The sequence below is a fragment of the Myiozetetes cayanensis genome, unplaced genomic scaffold, assembly GCF_022539395.1.
Source record: "Myiozetetes cayanensis isolate MyiCay16 unplaced genomic scaffold, myiCay2020 scf3, whole genome shotgun sequence".
NCBI lineage: Eukaryota > Metazoa > Chordata > Aves > Passeriformes > Tyrannidae > Myiozetetes > Myiozetetes cayanensis.
Genome location: NW_026087521.1, coordinates 12,392,942 through 12,411,205, shown reverse-complemented (window position 1 = coordinate 12,411,205; position 18,264 = coordinate 12,392,942). Strand labels below are relative to the sequence as shown.

The 18,264-nt window shown below is 39.0% G+C and overlaps 1 protein-coding gene across 2 annotated transcripts in view; it reads left to right on the top strand.

Moving 5' to 3' along the window:
• RELN (reelin) overlaps positions 1–18,264 on the top strand; it is a 283,103-nt gene that overhangs the window by 161,076 nt on the left and 103,763 nt on the right. For both annotated transcript variants that reach the window (XM_050323631.1, XM_050323630.1), the window contains exons 11-16: positions 6,011–6,156; positions 10,099–10,250; positions 12,463–12,575; positions 14,145–14,353; positions 16,803–16,931; positions 18,064–18,173. In XM_050323631.1, coding sequence (XP_050179588.1) covers positions 6,011–6,156; positions 10,099–10,250; positions 12,463–12,575; positions 14,145–14,353; positions 16,803–16,931; positions 18,064–18,173 — 859 coding nt within the window. The remainder of the gene's footprint in view (positions 1–6,010; positions 6,157–10,098; positions 10,251–12,462; positions 12,576–14,144; positions 14,354–16,802; positions 16,932–18,063; positions 18,174–18,264) is intronic.

The following is an 18,264-nucleotide window of genomic DNA, read 5'->3' as shown; positions in this document are numbered from 1 at the left end:
CCGTCAGCCCTTTGCAAGCTGGCACTGCCCAAATGCCCAACACATTCATTCCAATGCAAGAAATGTCGCCAAAAATTAAATTGTGAGGCTACAGCTGTCTGAAAGAATCATCGGGGCCATTAGGCCCAGGGGAGATAATATGAAGAGGAGCATCAGTGTTCGTCACTGATAAAAACCTAATTAAATGATGGTAAAGATGACTGTGGATACTTTAAAGGCATAGAGGTGAACAACATTTTTGTGGAAGTGCAGAAATGAACCTCAGCAAGATGATATGCAGCACCTCAGCCAAAAATCTGTTACGCTGAGGAATTTCACACTAGTGTTTCCTGTTGATGCTTTGCTGAATGGCACAGTTGTATCATTTAGTTGCCCTCTGTTTCACTCTCCAAGTAAAGAAATGCCATATTGTAAAGCCAAGAGGTATTTATTGATTCACAAGTTTGACTTGAACAACTGGGACAGAAGCTGGCTTGGATGAACTTCAGTGCTTCTGTTTACATTCCCAATATTTGTCTTTTGAGTTTCTAAAAATCTTCAGGGCTGTGTCCTTAGCTGCAACTGTGACATAGGCTGATCTGGTTGATGCTTGTGCTACTTCACATTTCAGGGTTAACTGGAGATCTCCAGAGGTCCCTCATAGACAAGAGGTCACACTGAGGGTACCAGATGTCTCCTTATGTCATGCTCTCATGAAAGGGCATATCTTTAAATATATGGGGATTGTTCAGACATGCTGCATGATGTAGGATCCTAGATCTTACCTGGGGCCCTTAAGCCATTTAAATGCTACAGAAAGTTGGTCAGATTAATTTATGAAACTTTAAAGAGGTCCAGTTGGAAAGTGCCTGCTTCACCAAGTCTAAGTGTCCTGCTTTTGCCTGACCTATAGTTTTGAGCAGTCCTAATTTAAACCCTTCTGCATCTCGGATGATCAAGAGGCTTTCCTAAAAGTACCTACCCCAAAAAAAGGATGATAGCTGTGGGTAGAAGATGAAAAACATAAGGAGTATAGAGCAGGATATAGAGTGTGACAAACTCTGGGAGAAAGCTTGATTTTGAAACCATGCATTGCTCTCTCTCCCATATTCTGTATCTTCAAATTATTAGCTAATGTCCTTATAATGTACAATAGAAAGCTCACCTAAATTAATAAGACTTGCTGGGTCTCATAGACAATTTGGCTAAGAACTGTACTTATAAACTAGAAATATTTCTAGATAACAGCAATTTTAGCAGGAAAATGTATTTTTGTAGTAGTGGTACTGTTGTGGCATCAAAGAGCCCTGAGCAAGGAATGTACCATTGTTGCCTCTTGAGGTGCAAAGCAAAAAGATAGCCTGTGTCCTGGGAAATTGCCATGAATTTCTTAAAACAGGAGATAAGCTGGGGATGGGGAGATGTGTAGGAGTAACAGGAAATATTGCAAGAGAGGAGAGTGCTGGTCCTGGTCAGCCGTGCATTCTTCAGTGTGACAAATGATAAGGCTTGTTAAAGAGAGCACTAAGGAGGTGTCTGAAAGACATCATGTGGGGAATTTGACAAGCCTGGTTGGCAGAATGGGAGGCATGCAAGCCTGGATGTCTCACCAGCAGATAGTGACAAGCATTGGAGGTCACGAAAAAGTGAACCATGAGGTGATGCATATGGGAGATGGTGAACGCAGGTGTGGATAAACCATGCAGGGCCTTGAAAATAGGGATAAAGCAGCGATACCATAACTATCCAGTAGGTAAACTTCAGAAACACAACAAATTCAGAGTGAAGATTAGATTGAAAAAGCAAATCCAAGAATGCTGAGGTATGGGAATACATCCAGCCAATTTTCATTTTGCCCTATTCTTGCAGAGCAATAGCTTAACAATTACAGCTAGTGAATAATAGTATTGGTAGTGCCAGATTAAATTAATCTATTTGTTGGGATTTGGTTCTTTTTTTCTCTTGGGATCACCACAGTCACTGAACAGGACTTGGCTTCTTTCCATTTGGCAATGGGCAGGGGTTGTTTATTTAGGAATACAACAGTTTACTTATGGCAGCCTGATAGTCCCATTCCAGTTGCAAACAATGGGAAACAGCTACTTTTGTGAAGTGGCTTCGTTCAAGTGCCTGCAAGTGTCTTATGTTCTATTAGTAGGTGATTTGGGAGAAAACTTTGTTAAATGAAATTTATCAGATTTGTCAAAGAATTTATATTCTAAATTAATTTTTCCTTACAAACTAGTTAACTTTTCAGTGTTTTAATTTGCACAACACACTAAATGTTCCACATGCTTTTAATCCTTTTTTAAAAAAATGGAATGCTGCTTTAGTTCTGGACCTACAGCTGATGCTTCCATGGTAACAAGGAGAAATATCCTACAAGTTGCCATCATCTGGCCTTTTTAGTTACATAATTTGCACAGCAAGTTAATTTGTTCTTATCTTATAAATCATTTAAATGTAAATAAAATATGAAATGGAGAACAAATTTAATCTGGCATTCATAAAAGAGAACTCTGCATCTACATAGTCTGCATTCACCATCCCTGGAAGTTTTTAAAAAGAGATTGGACATGGCCCTTAGTGCCACGATATAGTAATTAGAGTTGGATCAGGGGTTGGACTTGATGATCTTGGAGGTCTTTTCCAACCCAATATATTCTATGATTCTATGATTCTATGATTATCTCCAGTTTAGGGACAACTTAATCCAGTTAGTGTCAAAACACATTACATGTCCATTCCACATTTTTTGTCACTTTAAAATGACAAAATACATACTTGTAAAATTCAGTCATTAAATACTGGAAATATGCAGACCACTGCTGCAAGGGCAAAGCCTTTAATTTGGGAAAGAAGCAACACAATTGTAAATTGTACTTTAGTTCTTTGTTTCTGAGGACTTGAGTTCAAATCTTGGGTTGAACCTAAAGTGACCATGAGTCTGATAGTTTCAATTCTGTCTTTAATCTGTTCAAACCCTATTACAAAACTGCAAAATAATCCAACACAGTCAGCGGCCTCCTGGATGTTGAACCAGATTGACAATGTACTTGGGGGCAAGGGACCATCTCCTGGAAAATTTGACTGAGTGCTCTTTGAGGTTTAGATAGAAAAGGAGTAGTAAAAATAGTGACAGATAGTGACTGCTTGGAAAGTTAAAAGAAAAACATGGAAGCTAAGAGTGAACTGATGGTTATACAGGTGAGGGAAATGTGGCAGGTGGGAGAGAATAAGATCATGAGCAGAGGAGCCCTGGCCCTTGCTGGGACAGCATGGCTCCTGGAGCTTATTCATATCTGCTTCTCCCATGGGAATGTGTCCAGGATCCCAAATGGCAGCACTGGGGCAAAACCATACAAGAAAATTATGGCCCACCCTCAAAACTTATTTAAAACCTGTGCTTTGAACATTTTTCTTACTTTTTTTAAAGGTCATTAACTTCAAAGGTCAAACTTCTATTACTGGTTTCATGGGTATTTGGAACGACAGAGGGAGTTAAACCCCACTCTGAACTTTTCTTCTGTGTAGCTGTTTCACATGAGAGTCAAAGCTAACATGAGCAGATTGTGATTTGAGCCATACGTTGTGCAGTTCATTAACACATAAAATATGCATAAAATACATATTCATAGGTACTATGTAGCTATGTATAAAACCATAAACATAGCTTTATAAAACTAATTAAATAAATTATGATTTTGAGCTTTCATAAAGGGTTGATCATACACCACTGTGTAAATAATTACTTACTCACCCCTTTGCCAAACTGCCCATTTATTTATCATTATAACCTAAATGAAAACTTCATCAGATGTACCTCAGTAAGTATTCTGCTAGACAGCAGAAGGACATACAAATATTAAATGATAATGGGGTTGTATCTGGTTTGTGTTTATATTAATAGATGGCTTTTTTTACTAATTACATATCCACTATCAAATACATACTTATATATTACTTAGCAGCTGAGAAATAAGACTTATAAAAGATTTTCCAAAGCTTGATGCAATTGTAATAACTAGCTCAGTAGTCTATTTGTCTGTTTGTTTCCTGAGATGAAGAGTTCTGTATAAATTTGAATGAAGTTTTAGCCTGGATATTAATTTTTAGTGTATTGACAGCCTGCAGATAATAGGACTTCTGTGACAAATTGATTGACAGATAAAGCATACCTCATTTCTTTTCAGAAAATGAGGAAAATTCTGACAAGCAAGAAGGACAATAAACAAATTATTCTTAAAATTCTGATGTTAGCGATACCTGTGAGCATGAAGGGTAAAATCAGTAAACAAAAGCAATTTCTCAGTCAATTATAAATAACTGCATAATACAACTGCTGTTTTTCAAAGAGAAGATATAAAACTGTGTCATTAATTTCTGCTAGTTATAATATGCTTGATATGTAAATTATTCTGCCTTTTCAGTGGCATATGTGATGTACTGTGTATATGCTGCATTAGCAGAGCAAGGAGACTTGTGACAAAATCTATTTAATTTCTGTGATAAATTATCAGCACTTCAGGATCTTTCTATTGCTTTGGCCTTTCTTCAGAAGGAAAACTCTAACAGCAATTTGTTTATTTTAGCAGTTGAAACAGTCTTTACATTTTTACAGTGTGTTATATCTTTAAGTGATATTTAGTTCTGCATTACTAAACCTAGAGCTGTTGTCATTCAAGCATAGACCAGTAAATCAGACTTCAAGTACTCAAGTTTGAGGTTTTTTTTAAATGTTTAGGCACCTCTAGAAATGTAGTCACAAAATACATTCCTCAATATAAATTAATTGCTAAGTTATTGGCATCCATACTTGAAAATCAATAAAAGAATTTCAATTATGTCTCTTTCTTGCATTGATAAATGAAGGGTTATAGAATATGACAAAATATGTTAGTTTGTACTTTGCTTATAAAATCCTATAGATAATGGTGTACTGGGCAGTTTTCATTTCTTGCCCCACCTTTCTCTTTGTTAAAAATCTAATTATTCCCTTACGTGACACTGCCATGACCTTTTTAAGTGCAGAAGAGGTGATTGTCATATTTTCCCTCGGCACATTACCAAGGGGTTCAGAGACAAGAGGGCACTGCACAGACGATACTGAAAAGGTCAATGCAATTTGGCATTATTGTATCTCTTTTTCAGATGTTGAAATATGGTAAGAATGCAGAATTCTTCTAATTAGTATTTTCTTATATCAGCTTCCATTTTTAAGAAGTAAGTGAGGTGGTCAGTTTGCATTAAGGCCAGGTGGTTTAGAAGCTTCTAATACCTGTTTCAGCTCCACAGATTTGGCAGACTGTTATGATTTTATCAGTCACAAAAGAAGACAAAATTAGGATGGGGGAAAGAAGAAAATCTGTACTGTAACTCCCATGTGTTTCTTACAGGCAGCTCTTCCCAGGCCAATACTCCTGGAGAGTCCTGGCAGTCAGGGCATCTTGGGGAAGACACTGCTTCATGTTATGCTGCTGAAGTAGCATGTGCAAAAATTGGAAAAGCAGACACATTGGGTTTGGGAGCAGTTTTGGAACCTCCGGGATTGCTGTATCACAAGATCTAGTTGCCTCTAGAGCTAATTGTTATGTTATTTGAATTAAATATGACAAATATAGCCTTTTCATTTGTACACTTCTGGCCCAAAGTTTACTGTATGGCAACGCATAGCAATTTTTAACGCAAATACCTTTTTGGCAAAAATTAAGGCAAGGGATCTGACATGTCTCACAGCACAAAAATCTTATGCCTACAAACCCCCCATAGCAATATTTGATATATTACTGAAGCTATTTGTACATACAGTTGTTCATGGGCCAGACGTAATGGCAATGCTTTAAAACAGAAGTAAACACCCAGAGGTATGCTGTGTGACTTTTCAATGCAAGCACAGTTTTACCGTGGTCTGTAGCGGGTTTGTCCATTTTTTTACTTAGTTTCAGGTATCAATAACCTAGAGCTCACTCTGAACAGGTCACCTTACAGACCCAATGTAACGTCACCTTCCATGTGCTCCTTCTGCCCACAGCATAGCTGCCAGTCAGATGGGAACTCCATCTACTTCCACGGGACAGAAGGCAGCGAGTTCAATTTTGCCACAACCCGGGACGTGGACCTCTCCATGGAGGATGCCCAGGAGCAGTGGACAGAAGAGTTTGAGAGCCAGCCTAAAGGGTGAGTGTTCCCCACCTGTGCAGGGCTCTACACAAATGTGCAGCATCACTCCAGAGATGAGGAAACTGTAAGAACAGAAATTAGGGTAAATAGCAATACTGTGAATTTTAGGAAGGAATGAGTCCAGAAAACCCAGAAGGAACAGTCTGTCCCCAGACCATCCTGTCACTGAAATGTTTAATGAAAAAAGTCATGCTTGTGAATTATGTAGCCATTCTAAAGAAGCACATGTTGTTGATCTCTTTTTTTCATTCACACCTGACTGTTGTTAACAAGGTCATATCCATGTGAAATCAAATGCCATGAGAACTTCATGGCCTCTGTATCACTGCTGTGAGCCTTGCTTTGCCATGAGAGAGCTCCTGCTTGTGCAGAAACCTGCAGGTGCTGGAGGAGGAGGTGAAGGTAGGACAGACGAAGCAGCAGTCTGTTCCCATCTAGCAGCACCAAGAGCATGGCCATGCCTGCTCGGCAAGAGCTGAGGATTTGGCTGATAATTTACTATTTTTCTTTTGAATATATACATTGTGATTCAAAGGGTCCCTGTAAATTATATCCAGGGACTGCTGCAAGGGCACTTAAAGTAACAAAGCTATCTAGGACAACAAAATTGCTACTCTTACCAAAACGAGTGAGCTTTTAAAAAATACGTGTCCTCATAAAGAAGTATCATTTTACATACCTCAGTGTATAAACTCTGACAAAAAGAAAATAAGCAACAATGAGGTGTTGATTCTTTTCTATTAAAAAAAAAAAAAATCATTAGTTTCTGTAACCCCAGGGCAATGAGAAACATACACTGTTAATTTATGGGTCTCCACTGAATGTTGATTTTAACCTACAAAGTACTTCAGATCATTAGCAGCTGATTCAAATGCTGCCTGTGCTGTGCTGAAGGTAAAGAGCATCTTTTAAGAAATACATGCTAATGTGTCCTGTGGACACGTGGTTTATTTGGGGCTTACAGAAAAAATATTCACTGTGAACTCTGTCCCCGTCCGAATAATCAGCCCATGGCAGCAGGTGCTGCTCCAGACAAAGGGAAGAAAATGAGCACGTGTGTGTTGTGTGTTAGGTGACCATGTGTGATACCTTTGAGATGTGTTCTCAGTCTCTTTTCCATCTTGAAAAAAGCAGGGTGGGAGTGTTGCCTGTGGACATCTGCCCTGTCTGTAGATCTTGTCTCTGCTGGACCAGGTGTTTAGTTAAGCTAAGCTGGGCCACTTGCAGCCCTGGTTAGCAAATATACAATTTCTTCTGAATTAGGAATATTACACTATCATACAATCTCAGGTGCCACTGCTCCCTAGCCTGGAGAGAGGCAGGGCACAGCCAGCAGATGCATTTGACTCTCTTATCCTGCATCCCAGCAACCAGGTCCTGATCTGCCCCCAAGCCTGCCAGCCCGAAGCCTCAAAACTTTTTCCTTTTTTTCTTTTCAAATTTTATTCTATATTAGAAACTTCCTTCTTTCAATTCTTCTATAAAGAATGGAAATTTAAATTGCATGCAGCCATGGATAAACACAGAACTCGGGTGATGCTATGGACTACATCCCCATCTTATAAAATTGTCACCTCCACTGTCCCTCTTTTCAACATTTCTCTGGGGTTTGGTTTGGGACCTGTATATAAAAGCAAATATGTAAATCCCTTCTTAGAGAATTTCAGCCTTCTCAGAGAAATATTTCTCCCTTCTTAGAGAAATATTTTTTGATGTTATTTGAACTATATTCAGACAGTGAGCACTGTATACCTGAGACAGAGCTTGCAGGAAGTTCTCAGGTTCTGCTTTGTCGTGTCAGCTGGAGCCTGTCAGCTCTCAAAGGAAAGGTAAAAGCATCCCTCATAATGGAGAGCAAAAGGAAGCTCAGGTATAGGGGTCACCACCACTTTACTCTGCACCAAATACTCTTGGACATGAGGGCAGAGGAGCTTATCACTGTTTTCCACAAGCAGTGATCGGTATTTTTGGCACATACCACCTAAAGCAGGAGGCTACATGGAGAGGGGTTGCTGTTGTAAGTACTACATATATTTCCACTGCCATTCTGCTTGTCTTTAATTGCATAAATTACAGCCTCATCCTAAAAGTGGACACATCTCCCCATCAGGCAGCCTTTGTCTCCAGCAGGTGTATTGCTGCTTTGGACCTCCACATCCCGTTGGTCTACTTTAGCTACATATATTTTTCTAACACCTCTTCTATAGAGAAAAAATTCAAGAGTCATGTGATGGATAAATTAATACAAATGTGAATGTTAAATCATGCCATGACCCAGGATCCTTCTCTATTTGTCCTTACTGACAGTGTGTTGATATATTTCTATTAAAATACCAGCTTTTTTTAAAGAGGTAGAATTCTCTAGTTTTCATTTTTGATGCTGCCTAAAAGGAGAGGATCCCTGGAAACATTCATGATCTGCATCATTCATGACCCCAAGTTGTTTTGTGGGTCACTACAGAGAGTGTTTTAATTGAGCTAAATAGAGCAGACAAAAGATCAATGGAGCATTGTGAGATTTTGTTGTGTAAGTTAAAGTAGGCACAACTGCTTAATTCTGTACTTGCCTTCAACCCAGGAGACCCATTTTAAAAATGGTGTTTCGATTAAATTGCACACTACCTTTAAAAAGACTGCACCTCAGAATTAGGGTTAGACTAAACTGTGCTTCCATTAAAATATTTATACTTATATCATAAAGCTTTTCAGTGATGTTAAGCTCCCTAATTCCTGTGTAGATGACTGACAGTTTTAAAGCAGGATTTCCAAACAGACATGTCGCTGGTCTGTCACAGCTTAGGTCAGTAGGGAAACTGGCAGCTTTAAAGAAGATCCTAGAAATGCATTTTGAAGTAGTTGGAATGTTTAAACTAATAAATAGACTGTTCAGTTCTTAAAATGGCAGTTTTTGAAATTGTCATATGGTACATAACTGCTACAGATAGTTTCTGCTGGAAGGAGACAGGAAAAGGCTCTCACTTCCCACAAAGGTTTCTGAACTTCCTTGTTTTCTCATTTCTCCTGAATCATCCTGAGTAGTCAAATGATTGGATTATCAGGATTTAGTAATTCTAAATAATTTAATTGTTTTACCAGCCTTATAATACTTAAATACTTTATGATGAATTAATTAAGTTTGACATGAATAATAATAACGTATCAGACCAAAATAATGCACAAGTTTTCAACAGTTTCTAGTATTTCAAAATATTTTAACTGAGTTTTGAAGTAACCAATGCTTTCATGATGAAAATGTATTTTCAACATAAAATATTTAATTACAAAATTCTGCAACAGCTCTTTTCATTATCACTGAATAAAAATAAGATAAAATGTTGTACAGAAAAACTGAGAAAGATCGTATCATCACGTATTAGAAACACAGCAGTCTTTTTTCATACTCTGTTCATGTGTTAGTTAAAAACTGTTACCCTAAATGCTCAAAAAGATGAAAAGAGAGCGTTTTCAGCTATTGTCTATGTATTTAATATCTGTATAGCAGATATGGTGGAAAAGTGCCTTTTCCAGTTTCACTGATCTATAAACCTTATATTGTGCAAAAAGGAGCAGAATGCAATTATATTTTAAGCATTTTAATGCTGGAAAAAATAATGAACGTGATAGAATACCACAACACTACCTATTTGGTAATAGCATTCATAAAAGCCTCATTTTTCAGTAATTCATGCTTTTCTGATAATTTCTTTAAGATAATTACATTAATTTTGCTTTAGTTGAGTCAACTGAGTTTAAAAGCAAATACTGAATATGTAAGTAACATCATAGGAATCACACTTGAAACACTGTATTTTTTTTTTGTCCTATATAAAAGTAGAAACAGCTGCTTTTCTATGTACAAATGAACTGTAGAACATGTTTTGTGTGAGTTTATCAGTAATGTGCTGCTGCACATTCTCCACCTGTTGTTGACCTCTGCAGGTGGGACATATTTGGAGCTGTCATTGGTACTGAATGTGGGACACTGGAATCTGGCTCATCTATGGTATTCCTCAGAGATGGGGAAAGAAAAATATGTACTCCATACATGGACACTACAGGTTATGGCAACTTGAGATTTTATTTCAGTATGGGTGAGTATAAATTCTTAGTGTAATACAGGATGTGAAGCATGTGAGATTTAAGTTGTGCAGTGTGCATGGAACTGTTTTAAATACTCCTTCAAAGAAGATAGCACTGATTTGTGACTGTGATGCCCATGAGGATGTAAGACTGCCCACTGTTGGTCAGAGGAGAGTCCACCCTTCCGTCCGCCCATACAGGTGGACAAATATGATGAGCACATAAATAAGCCTCCCAAAAACATTCTCCCAGATGACACTGACTTGCAGATGGAAACCCTTTTTGAACCAGACAGGGCGCTCTGGGTTTAGTAGCCCTTGGTGGGCTTTTCTTCCATGGATTTATCCAGCCATTTTTTTGGCTGAGATAAACATTTAGGTCCAGGTTAAGCCAGTTTAATACAGAAGTTACATGAAGGTATGTGCATGTAAGACCAGCTTCTGAACTCCCTTTATAGTTAGAGGAGCTGTGGTCAGTACTATTGCTAGAAAAATTCGTTCAGCTCACCGTGAGACAGCTGTGGTGGACCTTCCCTGTTGGAGCAAAGCCCAATCTCAGTCATTTACCAGGGCTATGCAAGCAGCCAAGAAACAACCTGTCCTGTCGCTTCCCCTCCCTGCTGTTGTTGTCAGTGCAACTTCACTAGTTTGGTGTTGCAACAGACCAAAATCCCCATAAACATGGTAGTTAACACTCACAGTGTTTTTCCAGAACATTTATTTTGCACATAGAGGAAGTTGCCTGAGGTTATTCTCTCAACACCATGCTTAGAGGAGGTGAGGATTTTTGCTTAAAAGTGAATAATAGAATAATAAAGGAGGAAGCAGAGAATAAACTTGTGACCTCCACAAGCAACCCTCTGTATCAACAAGAAAAAACACACTTTATTTAATGAGGGGAAGACCTCATGTTGTTGTCCTAAATTGTTGCACATCTCCTCTGTGTTACATGAATTACAAATAAAGCATAGGAAAAAGAGGATGCCTTTTCCCAGTTCTTCCAAGCATTACAACACCTGCAAGAAAAACAGGAAAGAAATACTGTCAACCTTCTGAACTTAGGAGAAAAGTTGTCACCAGATGCAGCCACAGGGGATAGTGGGATATTGTTTGAAAAATGTATTATGTGTGTACTTTTAAACATTCAGGTGAGGAGATTTGAAAGGACACATGGATGTTCCTTATTACAGTATAAAACACATCAAAGATGCACATCTAATCTAGTTCTCTGGACTGCTCTGCCTAGTCCATTACAAGAACTGTAGTGAAAAAAGCAGAGAAAGTATTCCAATATACACAACCTTTCTGCTTTGCAGACTTTTCAAAGACTCTTCCTCATCCTGTTTTTGATTTTGTTTTCATTTTTGAGGGTTTTTTAGTACCTGCAGTACCCATAGTGTACTAAGGAAATAGGGAAATTATGTTTCCTGTTTCAAATAGAGGAATTTTTTTTTAATTTCTTTTCCGGAACACTAAATTAGTGTGATGATGTCCATCTTGTATCTGTAACGCAGAACTAAATGCTTGCATTTGGCAATTCATCTGTTCTTTCAGAGAAGGTTAACGAGTGTTTTGGGTTCTACTGCTATGAAGGTATTTCAAATGCTGCCCTATTCCAGTGAGGCAAACATGCCACACATGTTTTGTGTGGTACAATAGACTCCATCCATGCATCCCTCTCTCCCTTCCTCCCTCCCTCTATGGGGTAGACAGTAGAAGAAGCAGCACAACAAATAAGGTACACAGCAGTCTTCTTCATTCCTACTTAGAACAAGTTCTCAGCTGCCAAATTATCAGCTGAGAAGTATTTAAGAGATTGTCACATGCCATGTGTGTGACTGCATGAAGTGTGAGTACTAAATAACAGTTTACTGATTAGAACTAAAAAGCAGAGCATTTCTATGTAAATAGGATTTAAAGCACACAGATAGAAGTATTGCTTTGGGCGCAGCATTTTCTATTAAATTTTTTTTTGATAAGCTGATTAAAAGAGGTAGTTGAGGTTTTCATAATCATCAACCCCCTTGATCTCTGGCATGGTGTATCTGATCAAATAATTCCTATACACTGTGTCTTTAGGGCTGGTGTTCTTTTGTTTCAGATCCTAAGTTAAATAGCATATGAATGTAATTATTTTCATAATTATGGCTGCATAATATGATTCCACTTTCCAATAACAAGGGCTTCAATTAATTTTTTTCTCTCTCAAATGTGTTTTGTACAGGGGGGACTTGTGATTCTGGAGAATCCCATGAAAATGATGTCACACTTTATGCCAAGACTGAAGGAAGGAGGGAACACATACCTCTTGATACCCTGACCTACGCTGCTTACAAGGTAAATCATCATAAACAAAGCAGGTGAATGGGATAGATATCACCCTCTTTTCAATATTGTGTGTTGAATTCCACAGGGACACTCAAACCTTTCCAAGCACATAAATCCCGTGTAGATCTGGGACCTTTGCAGCATAGCTCTGCAGTTATTGCTGGTTATTCCAACCCCAAGCAGGACTGCAGTGTTGGCTGGGAGTGGTGTGACAGGAAACAAGCGATGGGCAAAAGTTGTCAGTTATCAGGTGAAAACTTCAGGGATGATGTCTCCTCACAAATGATTACTCCTGCCTCCACTCAAGCTCCTGCTGGTCAGAGTTGGGTACTCAGGAGCTGTGTCCTGAGGGGTTCTGTCTGGGTGGGGTCAGTGTCTGGGGGAGGGTCTGCAGTGATGTGGGCACGGGCTCAGCCGTGGGAGGCGGCTGCTGACCCTGCGCACGGGCAGCATCTCCTCTGCCGACAGCGCAGCCGCCTTCCAACCACATCCACCCCCCTGAGGCAGGACTATGAAGACCTTGAACTTGCTGTTAGGATTCTTCCTGTCTAGGGCATGGAAGCACTTAGACCACGTCTATCCCGAGCAACCCAGCCCAGAGGTCCCCTTATTCTGCTACTGTAAAACAGACGGCAAAATTTGGTTTTTAGTACATGTACATGTGGATGTGCCAGAGCTGGAAATGCAGTATGCTTACATAGTGTGAAGGAAACTTGGTGGTAAAGATGCAGCTGATTTCAAGCACAGGTCTGTGTGCATTTTTCCTGTAACCTTAGCATTCAGAAACCAAATGTTTACAGTAGGGTTTGGCCTGTGTTTGTTTGAGTCACTTGCATTGTTTCATTGTGTGTGGCTTCCCTCCTTGCCTGCTTCTGTGTGAAAGACAGGGTAGAACTTTTGTAAACGAAGGAAGCTGTAATTGTAAAATAATAAAAAATTAATTGGGGAACTTGGGGAGAGATAGGATCTGAAATTACACTGAATTCATTGTGGAGGTTTTTTTAAAACAAGCAGTTTTAACGCTGACATCCTCTTTTGACATAATAAAGTTCTAATTACATTGCTTTAGGACAAAGGCTAAGCTTTGTAAAGCAGTGCTTTCATATATTTCAGCAACACAACATCCTCCCTACATATGCCTGTGAACTCATGCTGTTACTGCATTCTCACGTATTCAGACTGCACATGCCACTACCTTGCATTTGCTTCTGTGAGCTGTAAGGCTCCAGGAAAAACATCATATTCTATTACCAGCTGAGGCTGACAACATAAACTAGCATTTTTCAGAACACAGAAGGGACAGTCTTTTCTACCGTGTCTTTACAACAGACAGACAGTCTGATCCCTCTAAGGTGATAAGTAGCATTGGTATACAGAGTGTTAATACCTATGTACATAAAAGCAAATTATTTTGTTTGGGATCTTGTGTAGAAAAAGGTGGCTTAAAGAGTTAACAAAGTGAAGCAAGGAGAGAGAATAGTACATTTTGGTCAGCACAGCTGAAGTTGCTTTTTTATTTTAAATGGTACCTTGTGAGTTTTTTTAATTTATCTAAGCCTTATTTAATTTCTTTTAAAGGTTCCATCCTTGGTTTCTGTTGTCATTAGTCCGGACCTGCAGACTCCTGCAACCAAGTTTTGCCTGAAGCAAAAGAGTCACCAAGGCCACAACAGGAATGTCTGGGCTGTGGATTACTTCCACGTCCTTCCGGTGCTCCCTTCCACGGTGACTCACATGATCCAGTTTTCCATCAATTTGGGTTGTGGAACTTATCAACCTGGTAACAGGTACAACTAGTGAGATCATCCTTTTGATTATCATCTTTCTAGTATAATTTGGTTTATAAAACCTATATGGGGATTTGGAAATCTTTTTTCAGTGAGAAAGGATCCCATCAATAATGGCAAATATAAACTATTCAAAAGCTAATGTTTCTCCTGATCTCCACAGGCCCAAATTTATATCTCTAACATGCAATGAAGAGCCAATAAATAGCTTTCCAGGTCAAAACTAGTCCACTATTTTGAAATACAGTCATGATTTCAGAGTGAGTTTTTCTTGAGTTTCTAAGGAATATGAGATTTTCCTCTTAATACTGTGTAAAGGGGAAAATATGAAAGGCAGCAGCAGAAACCTGCCCTGCTGACCTCTCAGATTACTGATGCCACAAGCATATGTAGTTCTTGTAAGACTGATGATAAATGGCCCTCATCTTAATGACCATCAATGTGAGGAGCTCACTGTCTGTAGATAGGCTTCAGAACTCTTTTTGGCTTCACTTCTTCAGGCCATTCAGTGTGAATTTTTCCATGAAGTGAGAGGGAAAGTGAAAGAAGGGAGTCATTTGCATCTCTGTGTTTTATAGCACCACAGAAATGTTTGTTGGAAGGGACCTTCACGTGTTTTCTAATGAAACCTGCTGCTGCAGGTGGGATTGTTACCAGCATAGGTCAGACATGGCTTTGCCTATCCATGACTTAAATGGATGGATACTGTGCTACCTCTCTGAGTGACCTGCTCAAGTGAAAAAGTGTTTTCTAATGTCCAGTATAAAACTCTGAAGCCACATCTGTATGGCCATTGTCCTTTCTACTGTGTCTGACACTACCGAGGAGAATTTGACTCCAATTTCCTCGTGAGTGCCCTCTGCACCATCACAGGATGCTGTAGCTCACCCCTCCTCACCAGGCTGACCAAGCTAGCTCCTCAGCCCATCCTAGCTTGGAGCTTGAGGCCGTGGATATCTTGCTCTCCAGTTTCCTGATAGCCTTCTTCAAATTGGGGACCCAAAACCAAACTGCCCACTTTCCCTCTTTCTTTATGTACATGTGAGAATATTTATCTTGATATTTTATGAGGATTAACTTACTTTCTATTTTCCAGAGTTGAGAGTTTAAAGTTAGAGACTGTAAGTGCTTTCACATCCGTGTCCCACGGCATCTACTTCCAACTGGAAAGAGGTGCATTAGCACTGACAGTTCCAGCATCTATGCAGGGAAACAGAATTCAAGGAACAGCAAAAATCAAGGCATTGCACTTATATTTGATAGAAAGTGAAGGCAGCAACGTTTTCCTACATGAAAAGTGAAAACTTTGACTGTAAAGTCTCCTGGCCAGTAAACATGTTATATAAAGCCTCTGTCTTAGTCAGTAATCTGATGGAGATTGGTATATACTTGGAAAGATTAATATTCTGCCTCCATTAAAATATTTCTGAAGAAGGGACCTTCTTCATAACAAAAAAAGTACTAGGTCGCCATTTCCCCTATTTGTATTTCCCAAATACTGCAGCATTTCACGTCTCCTGGTCTACAGCATTATTCATAATGCTTTCATTACTGCAAATGTGAGAGACTCATACTGAATATATGCAGTAAATATGACCCTCCAAGGTATCACTGCAGTTAAATCTGAAATAAATTAGTCAAAACCTCCATAAACTGTTTTAATACGCACTTATAACATCACAGTGATGGTATATTTAAATAAAGTAATATTGTCAGCAAATTTCCATTAAAAAAAAAAAGTCAGAATCCAATAATTTAATATTGAGGAGATGAATTATGATTTTTATAATGTTCCACTGGTATTACTTAAAATAAAACAGAATATTGCAAGCTAATTATATGGAGGAAATTACAAGAGTAATACAGTAAAATACTAAAACTGTAATAAATCAAACACTTTCTATATTATTTTTTCAAGGTCTTCACAATGTAAAGTATCTAAGGATTTCCTTATACTTGTAGGCTGTAAACAATGCTGGGGGTTTTTAACCAGGAAAGAGCCAGCTGGTGCATGAATAGCTACCTTTTTGCCACCTTCTGCAGGTGTAATGGTTAGCAGCTGGCACTCAGAATTGTCCTATGCTCACATAATGCTGCCTAGCTCTGATTAATCCAAGTTTTCTCCTCCTATTTGAAAATATTTGATTCTGAAGTATAAAAGTAAAGTCAGCTCATTTAACAGCAGTAGCATAAAACCACTGGCTAGATAATGGCCAAATAAGGAGTGTGTTTAGACAATCCTCAGTCTATAGGCTACCCTTGAGGTTTTTAAACACTCAGGTTTGTTTCATGTTTGTATTTTCAGGACTTTTTGTATTCAAAGTCTGCTTAGAATTATTTCATGTTTCCTAATCAGTTATTAGGAATAGCTGATTGGGTGGTTTCTCGGTGCTGGTGAGATCTATGCCAGGCAGCCTCATGGTGTCTTTCTCCTTTTTCTCCTTCAAAGTGTCAGCTTGGAGTTTTCAACCAACCATGGTCGCTCCTGGTCCCTGCTCCACACGGAGTGTTTGCCTGAGATATGTGCTGGGCCTCACCTCCCCCACAGCACCATCTACGCCTCTGAAAATTACAGCGGGTGAGAGTTCTCTGAAAAACTCTGCAAGATTAGAGAAGTGAATTATAGGTGACAGAAGAAAGCAGCAAAGCACACAACTCCATGTCATCTTTCTTTTTTTGACTAGCTGAAGACAGCAAAGAAAGAGTGTTCTGGGCTCCCTGGCTGCCCAGTAATTAAATTTGAAATGTATGGGGCTGCCTCTGTGGTATAATATTATTTTTTTTGATACTAAAGATAAATTACAAAGAAACCCACCTGTGGGCAGCATGTTGGTAATGAAAAGAAAATTTTTGCCTTGTTAAAGCCACACAAGTTTTGTTAGTCAGAGGAAACATTGGTCAAAGCTGTGTTTACATCCTCAGACACCTTTACTCACTTGGAATCCTGATAATGGGTTACAGTGGATCACATCCTCTGTACTTCTGCAGACAGAGGGTGTTGTTAATGTCACTTTCTTATATCAGCCCCTCTTAGTAGGAAGTCTCTTCTGTATGGTTCTCACTCAAAAATAAACTGTGACATCTTGCTGCATAGCACAAAATCCACGTCTATCCTTCTGTATCCCAACTTCCACAGACACTTCACAGTAGCAGGTATGACTGTGAGAAGAAAGTGTAATTGAAGCATTGCTATGATCTGATGACCCTTCCCACACACACACCCACACCATTCCCATGCAGTTTTCATAGGAACCATTATCCCTGGTGTGTGTAGGAAGTGTAGTCCCCATGGATAATGTCGGCCCAGACAGCAGGCCAAATCCTCTGCACCACTTCTTAGCCACCCAGGGTTTCCACCAAACAGAGTTCAGTCATACTGAAAGGTTGCAATTTAGGAGGTACTCATTGTGACGGAGAAGCAAAGGAGGTTAAGGCCTTTGCTGACTTCATGCACTCCAACAGGGGAAAAATGGCTAGGTTTTATAAGCTAATAATTAATATTCATATATTGTATGAAAATATCATGAGCCATGTTCTTCTTTTTTATTTGCATTTTCTAAAGCTCCCATAAATTCATGCTTCATTTGAGTAGATATTAAAATTAGAACATCTCACAAAGCTTCCAGTATACATAAACGTATCTGCAAAACATACAGTTGCTTAATAACTACCAGTGTAAAATGCTAGAGCCTGTGTTATATGTATTTCAGGTGGAACCGAATAACTATTCCCCTTCCCAATGCTGCATTAACAAGTGACACCAGGATTCGATGGAGACAAACAGGACCAATCCTTGGAAATATGTGGGCAATCGATAATAGTTAGTATTCTTATCCATGATCATGACGAATCAGAAGAGTAAATTTTTTATATGCTGCTCTGTGTAAACATATTTTCCACAATCATGAGTC